We start from the raw sequence: 8,677 nt of genomic DNA on the forward strand, positions 1-8,677 counted from the left end.
TGATTTAATATACTCAGAGATCATTTAATTTTTAATTTACAAAAAATTACTGCTTGGAAAATTTAACAAAGTAAAACAAGAGAAACTGCAAGAGTATCATTCAACAAGAAAGTCTCAAGCTCAAGAATAGTGCAATTAAAATCATTTGAATCATATTTAAATAATAAAAAATTTATGAAAGGTGGAAGATGAATGATTTGATGTGATTAAAAAAATTTAGAGGGACTAAAATTGATACGAAAAAATTTACGTGGTCACCTCAGCTAACTTTGCTCGCCACATGGATAGTTGACTAGTCAAAATTGATGACACGTACGCATAAAGACTTAATTTGTTGAAAAAATATTCTCTAGGATAACATTTAAAGGATTCTTTTTTTCAGGGACACAATTTAATTCTTTTTACAAAGTCTTGGACCTCAAACATATTAAAGACTTAAGTCTTAAAAAATATTTTTTTGTTCTCTTTGTTTGTAATATAAATAATTATCGTTTTTCGAAGTATCTCCTATCCAATAGGTAAGAGACTAATCGCCAAAGTGTAGACTTCTCTCAATAGTTTTTTTTAATACACATGAATCCAGTGATCGAATCCAAAATCATATGCTTAAGATTTAAGAACCTCTTCCACTTGAACCAATGGTTGCTTGTAATAAAATGAGGGCTCATTTGGTGGTCAGGATAATGAGACATGATAGGATAGTGTAATCATATTCTATTGTAAGTCTTTGTTTGTTGCGCTAGCGGAATAAGATAATACAATCGTTTTCCTTATCTTATCATGTCCATCATGTGTAAAAGTTATCTTAATGGGGAAGTTAGGTTAGAACTAATCTTGACAGGATAGGATAACCGTTAATTTGTTATTCTTTTTTTAGTATACTAACCTCCAAATTATTTATTTTAATATGTATAATTTATAACAATATTAATAAATAAATAAATATTAATTTTAGCACTAGTTTTATTATTTAACAATGACTAGTTGTTATTGCTAAGATATAATTACTTAAATACTTACTCATAAATTTAATTAAAAAATAAAATAATTTTTAGAAACATTTATCTACTTATATAATAATTTATAATGTAAATAAAGCATATGTGAAAAAATAATACTTTTAATAATATTTTTAAATTTAATTAATTTATCACTTTCCATTCCTATGTTTAAACCAATTGGTTACTGTTCTGTCCTAGGGTAAGCTTACGTAAGAAGAGGAATGAAAAACAAACCCTAGCAGAGCACTAAAATAGTCAAGATGTAACAAAAAGGGTATATTCTCATTAATTGTTCAAAAGTCTCTAGTACAACTAGGGCCCAAATCTCTATGCATATAAGACAAATCCAAAAGAATCTTCCGGCTGGCTTGCGGGTCCGCTTAAAGGGGAGGGCGAGAATCCTCGGTGCTTCATCAGTTCCCGCCATGTCTTCCTTCGTCCGGCTGATTGTGTGTTTCGGGCCGGCATGGAGGTCTTTATACCCCGCTCGGTCCAGTTACCTATATGATTTTAATTAAAATAGGCTACCTTAAAAAAACTAATTACTAAAAATTAAATTAATTTTAAAATATCGGCTCATTTATAAAAATGTAAAAAAACTAAATTTAATAGACTAATCACGGAGCAAAAAAATTAATTTAAAAAATTAAGTTTTAAATTATATTATGTACTTCTTATTCCATACATTTTTTTAATTTTTATATCATATCCTATCTATTTCAAACACAAGATAGGATAAAAGTTTATTCTACTCTTATCTTTTCATGACCTTATCTAGCTTTCTAGCATATTCTCTTCTCTGCTCCTATCTAACCACCAAAACGGACCTAACTAACAACTAGTCATATATATGGCTAAGGATCTTGGTTTCCGGCGAGTTGTCTTCGAGACGGATTGTCTGGTTTTGTTCGATGCTTGGCGTCGGTTTGGTTGTTTTTCTATTTTGGATTCAATTGTTCAGGATTGTCGTTATTTGCTTTCAAATTTTGATGTTTTTGATTTGCTTTTTGTCCGTCGTACGGGTAACCGGGCGGCAGACGCGCTAGCTACTTTATCTTTTTCTTTGGGTGATGTTGTTTGGATTGAGGAGATCCCTCAACAGTTATTTGGCATTGTCCAAACTGATGTAATGGCCTCTAGGCCTCCTGTTTCTTCTTAATTGAATGAAGTTGAGTTTAAAAAAAAAAACTAGTCATATATAACAAAAATTGCTTTTTTTGCGTGTAATAGCAAAAATTATAAGAAATGAAACCAATTCGGAAATAAAGGGAAAGAAAAGGACAATAAACACGTAATGAATTCTCACTTTTTGAGAGAGTGGCGCGGGTTTTTAACATATACGGACAACGAGGCATGTTGCGATCCAGTTAAATGAAACTGAAACTGCATCCCACTTTCACTTATCTTGTTTGTGAAACCGAAACTGCAGTGACTCACCCTCGCGATAAGAAGAAGACAAATAAACAACACAATAAAACGCAATTGAGATTTCAGCTAGCTCTCATTGTTAAGGAAGCCAGTCACTGCAACTGAGTCTGAGGGACGCTCGTGTTCAATTGGATCTCCAGCATCAACTGCCAATATGGGAATTGCAGAGGACGAGAGGGTCGTCGCTGTAATCATGGTTGGAGGACCCACTAAAGGCATGTTTCCAATCACACATACATTCTTTGCATTTCATTTATGTTTTTCCGCTAAATTGTGAATTTGGAATTTCTCTGTTTCAGGTACTAGATTCCGGCCATTATCATTGAACATAGCCAAGCCACTTTTCCCATTAGCAGGACAACCCATGGTTCATCATCCCATTTCTGCTTGCAAAAGGGTATGCATTAAACATTCTCTCAAAATCAAACTAAATTTATCAGAATCACATGCTTCTAATTATTGTTTGTGACTGCCTCCAGATACCCAATTTGGCCCAGATTTATCTAATTGGATTCTACGAGGAACGCGAATTCGCATTGTATGTATCCTCCATCTCTACTGAGCTTAAAGTCCCTGTTAGGTGAGTAAAGTTGTTTTTCTTTTTAAATTATGTTTTCACTTTAAAAAGAGTTTTTTTTTTTTTTTTTTTACTCCTTATGATCTTGCATTGGCTACTTATGTCATCAATGTTGATGTTAGATACTTGAAGGAAGAGAAGCCTCATGGTTCTGCTGGTGGTCTTTATAACTTCAGAGATCTGATCATGGATGACGATCCGGTTTTTGTCTTTACCTTTGACTTTCTCCATTTTGATAATTGAGAGACTTTCTTTCTTATGTGATTGTGTATTAAGAAGTTTTTGCTGTTTTTTGATATGACTGAATTCTGTATTTTGTTGTTGATGTTGTTATTGTCCTGATGCTTATGCAGTCTGTTGATTATGTTTTGTATGGCAGTCACATATTTTCTTGCTGAACTGTGATGTTTGTTGCAGTTTTCCGCTGCTAGAAATGTTGGGTAATTTCTTTTCTCAAATACAATATAGCACTGTTTGATGCCTGGTTCCTTTCCTCTTTTTCTTATATAATCATCACATATCCTTGAGTTTCTTTGCGCAATAGTGACTTAATAGTCATCTCAATTGGCAGCGAAATCTTCCCTTTTTGCCTTTGTGCTTTCTTAACATCTCTTAAATTATTAACTGTGACATGACGGCTGGCCTTTTCCATGTATGCTTACAGATGCTCACAAAAAATATGGTGGGATGGGAACAATACTAGTCGTGAAGGTTAGACAATTCACAGAAACATTGTTTATTTAGCATGACATTTTGATGATTAGCATCTGATTTTTTTCATCCCTTTCCCCCTTTTGAAGGTTTCTCCCGAGTCAGCCAGCCAGTTTGGGGAATTGGTATCTGATCCAGTCACCAATGAACTCTTGCATTACACTGAGAAACCTGAAACTTTTGTATGTTAATGTGCTTATGCGTTGAATTTCTGAACTAAAATTCAAAAATCTTTCCTCTATATATGCCCTTCTGCTGTTTACTGTCTTATGCTGCCAGCTTACCTGAATGCAGGTAAGTGATCGAATAAACTGTGGTGTGTATATATTTACGCCAGATGTCTTTACTGCAATCGAGGGTGTTTCTACTCAGCGGAAAGACAGAGGTAAGTGAAATATCTTAGGCTGTGACCATATGGATTATTTAAAGAATGTTAACTTTGTATTCAGTTTCAAAACACAAAAATCTTCACTTATGCGATTTGTTCTGGATATCAGGAATTGAAAATAACTTCTGTTTGTCCTCCTGTATGTTAACTCATTTAATCTATGCCATTTTTTTTGCAGCTAATCTAAGACGTGTCTCCAGCTTTGAAGCAATGCAGCCTGACACAAGGTTTGTACTTTGTACTTATGAATAGTAAAACGTTTCTCCTTTCTTTTTTTAACTACTAAGTACTAATGCATACGCTTATTTTTGCATTATTCAATGTAGAATTTATTGAAGTTAGCATAAATAATTTTAAAAGCTAATTAGCTATATCTTCATATCACTTAGTTAGACTCATCAGGTGTTACATAACAAAGCATTTAAGCATGGGATTCTGTATACTTATTGGCTCCAAAATTGAGCAAGTTAAAATTGGAAACTCTGTCACGAAAATTTCCACTATGATCCTAACTGAATGAACAAATCAAGTATGAGAAGGAAAAAGTTTGACTTCCTCTTTCCTTGTTGACATCTGGTTTATTTCCTAATAATTGATTTCCTGAAATTCCTTACAGGCTTGTGTATCTTTTCAGAAATGGTAGTTTTGATATGAAATTATAATATATAAGTTTTTCAATCATGCGCAAAATTGTGTCTTTAGTAATTTGTCATTTTAAGTGGGATTTACCTGCAGTGCAGAGGGTTCAAAACTCATCGGAGAGAAACTTGTGTGTTGGGCTAAGCCAACACCATGTTGGGAATCAATCCCACACCCGAATAGTAAGAGAACTGAGAACCTTACAGACCAAGTTATACTTTCGGGGTCATTTTGGGATGCAACTTGCTTTTCTGGCCTCTGAGACTTGTCTTTCTTCTTATTTTGAAGCTTTTTGTAATTGTGGCTGTGGCATGTTTGTAGTTTGATTTCTATTGTGTGTTTCTTTTGGTACAACTTAAGGAAAATGGATGTTAGCATCTGTTATGTAGAATATCAGCTTTAGTCTTCATATTAGTTTAAGGTACATCATTGAGCCCACATTGAGATCAATTAAGATTTTCAAATAAATATTCATCAAAATATACAGTGAAAATAAGGGTGGTTTACATGGTTTTTCATCACATTTGATTCTGAAGAGTTCTTCTGTAGGAGTCTTCCTTCCAATTATGTCAGATTGGATCAAGATATCCTCACACCTCTTGCAGGGAAGAAACAACTGTATATATATGAAACCATGGACTTTTGGGAACAAATCAAAACTCCCGGGTAAGCTTCAAATATTATGTTATGTATTCATCATTTCTTTAACAGGTGATTAAAATACATGGTGACTTACTGGTTGCAGAATGTCCATAAAATGTTCGTCCTTGTACCTTTCCCAATTTCGTTACACTGCCCCCCACCTATTAGCAAGTGGAGATGGTATTAAGAAATCCTGCATTGTAGGTGATGTTTATATTCATCCATCAGCAAAAGTGCATCCGTCTGCAAAGGTGAATATTCACCTGTTTTTCCTTGATCACTAACTAGAGGCTTAGAAAATCATCTTTATTTCAATTTTTCAGTCTGTATATGCATAATATATTTTGAATTTCTTAACAGCTTATGGTTATTATTTGTACTTCTGGTACATGATACACTTTTACTTATTGCTATGTATTCCAGTTGTATTTTTACCTACAAATTGTATATCTTTGGCCACTTGATCTATGTCATGAACATACGTTTATTTTCAATGATGCACATCATGTAGATTCTCTCACTCATTCCCCCTCCCATTCCTTTGTATCTTTTTTACCGAGATATCCAAAAATAAAAAATAATTAAATAAATAAATCAAAGATGCCATTAAAATACATGTTATGAAAATTGACAATTGTGAATGTGATTGAACAGATTGGTCCGAGTGTATCAATTTCTGCAAATGCTCGTATTGGAGCTGGTGCAAGGCTTATCAGTTGTATCGTCCTTGATGATGTTGAGATCAAGGTAGGTGTATGCATGATTTGGTTAAATGGGTAACCATTTTTGGAGCTTTAATTTTAAATGTTTCATCTTACAGGAGAATGCTGTTGTCATTCATGCAATTGTTGGATGGAAATCCTCTATTGGACGATGGTCTCGTGTCCAGGCAAGTTTAGAAATTTTATAAACTAAATCATCCAACTAAATAATATTTTTCTGTTACTTGAGTTCTCAAGATTGCTCAGAAGCAGTGATAATGATGCGCTCCCTTCCCATTTTCCTATCTGTCAAACATTCCACTCATCTTAAGCCTGCACATTTACGTTTTAGAGTATAACTTAGCCCATTATCATTCAGATAAGATAGCATTATGCATTGTCCTATAACACTGACTTGGAAACTTAAGGTGTCAACTACACTTGCCAAAAAATCCTTGGCCAATTTTGATTCCTTTTTCAGCGAGGATATGTTTATCCTGGTAGATTTAAATGATTTTCACCATTGTGTCGTTAGTACTACCTTGACATTTCAAAATAAAAAATAGACATTTAGCTTTTCACTGGATGAGTTTAGGGTAATCTTTAAATCAAATTAATTTCAGACATGCCTATGAATACAATTGGTGCGCATCTGGGAGTCATTTTTCATGTTGAAAAACTCGCAAGTTAAACTCCCTCCGTCCACTCATATCAATCACTTCAGAATTTTCTGGTTCCATTTATTGTCATGTTAGATAAGTAAGGAGTCATTAATCTTTTTTCGTAACTTTTCCCTTGCCGTTGGTGAGATAGAAGGTTGGTAGAATGAATAATACTGAGTATTGCAATAAAGATGATCAGCTTCTTGCTTGTAATGTTCCTAACTAAAGCATTTATGAATAATGCTACTTGCTGTGCTCAGAATTTTCATCTTCTATCTTCTTTAAATGTGCTTTGATTTGCATGTTGTTTGCTAAATTGGGTTTTCTAAATCAGGCTAGCGGAGATTACAATGCAAAACTCGGGGTCACTATACTTGGTACCATTCCTGACCTTATCTGCATATTGTCTCTTAATTCTTCATTACTATTATTATGAAACAACAAAGTATGGAGTACTAACTATTTAAATCTTATTCCTTTGGTGAAACCAGGTGAATCTGTTACCGTTGAGGATGAAGTAGTGGTTGTTAATAGTATTGTTCTTCCGCATAAGACCCTAAATGTTGGCGTTCAAGATGAGATTCTTTTGTAGATCATCCCCTGCTCCCATTGTTGCCGTCTTCTTTTTCCTTGTTATGGTATTTTGCAGTGACTAATGTTGTATCTAGTCCGGAAACTAAAAGATGTGCATATTATCCATTTGACTACAAAATTGACTGTTTTCGTACAAAATGCTCATAGTTAAAAATGCAAACATTACTGCTTCTATTTTGAGTGTAGTATAAAAATATTTTGTAATGCGAAAGGGGGATGCATGAAATTATAACTGCTTAATTATGGCATGATTGTGTATGAAGTTACTTGATTGTGTTTGTGATTAGGGAGTTGTTATTCAGACCCCTCACATTTATTTGTACCCAAAATAATTCCAGAAATAAAAAAATACCTATGTCGAACGCACTTTGAAAATGCGACCCGTGTCTCACTTTGAAAGTGTGTTAGGTTGCAGGAAAAAAGAACAATTCTAAAAACGACATTGTAACAACGGAAAAGAGGAGAGAGAGGGGAGAGAGAGAGAGGGGAGAATATGGAGGTTGTTGTTGTGGTGGTGGTGGTGGTGGAGGAGGAAAGAGGAGAGAGGAGAGAGGAGAGAGAATGTGTGGATGTTAGAGAGGAATTTTTATAATTTTTTTTTCATTAAGGGTGTTTTAGTATTTTTGAACTTTAAGGGGGGGTCTGAATAACAACTCCCTTTTGAACAAAGCCGGTTCCCCAATTCTGTTTGGGTTGAAGAGGTTTCTCCAAGTCTTCTCTCTTTTGTTTCCTGAATGATGTAATGGCCCGCCCATGTGCCTATTTAGTTGCTTTTTTTTAATGATATTCATTTAAAAATAATAATAATAATAATAATAATAATAATAATTATTATCTATTAAGTATTATGTTAATACCTCAATTATAAATAATATAACTTTTTAATAATTTTTTAAATGATTTTTTTGGTACAGCTCATAAAGAAAAAATAAAGAATCGGAAACCCCGGGCTAAGGCCTCAAAGAAGTGACACCCGAAACGTCAGCCAAAAGAAGAAAACTCTCCAAAGGTTGCTCCACAACCATGAAAGCTTCATACTGAAGAGCGTCATGTTTAGCCAAAAAATTTACACACGCATTCCCCTCTCTTAACACATGATGAAGCACCACATGTCAAGATCTCCCCAAAAGCTTCTTGATGTCCCAAAAGCATAAAGATGAGTCGCAAGAAGCACATAATGCACAAGTTTCACCGCATCCATAGAGTTTGATTGACAATCCACAGAACGCCAACCCCGATCTCAAGCAACAGTCAAGGCATGAAAAATTGTAAGCAACTCAAGATGTAAAATACAAGAATCATCTAGGAAGCCATAGAACCTACGAAGTCATTAC

The 8,677-nt window shown here is 34.2% G+C and overlaps 1 protein-coding gene across 1 annotated transcript; it reads left to right on the top strand.

The window, feature by feature from the left end:
- The first annotated feature begins 2,353 nt into the window (after positions 1–2,353).
- LOC130734554 (uncharacterized) lies at positions 2,354–7,591 on the top strand. Its single transcript, XM_057587020.1, has 15 exons — positions 2,354–2,644; positions 2,729–2,826; positions 2,909–3,009; positions 3,129–3,207; positions 3,386–3,446; positions 3,671–3,717; positions 3,807–3,899; positions 4,012–4,102; positions 4,284–4,332; positions 5,294–5,410; positions 5,490–5,637; positions 6,041–6,133; positions 6,207–6,275; positions 7,084–7,126; positions 7,241–7,591. The coding sequence occupies exons 1-15, from the start codon at positions 2,584–2,586 to the stop codon at positions 7,339–7,341; spliced, it is 1,251 nt and encodes a 416-aa protein (XP_057443003.1). The 5' UTR covers positions 2,354–2,583; the 3' UTR covers positions 7,342–7,591.
- The last annotated feature ends 1,086 nt before the right edge of the window (positions 7,592–8,677 follow it).

This window comes from Lotus japonicus, chromosome 1 (assembly GCF_012489685.1).
Source record: "Lotus japonicus ecotype B-129 chromosome 1, LjGifu_v1.2".
In the NCBI taxonomy this organism is placed as follows: domain Eukaryota; kingdom Viridiplantae; phylum Streptophyta; class Magnoliopsida; order Fabales; family Fabaceae; genus Lotus; species Lotus japonicus.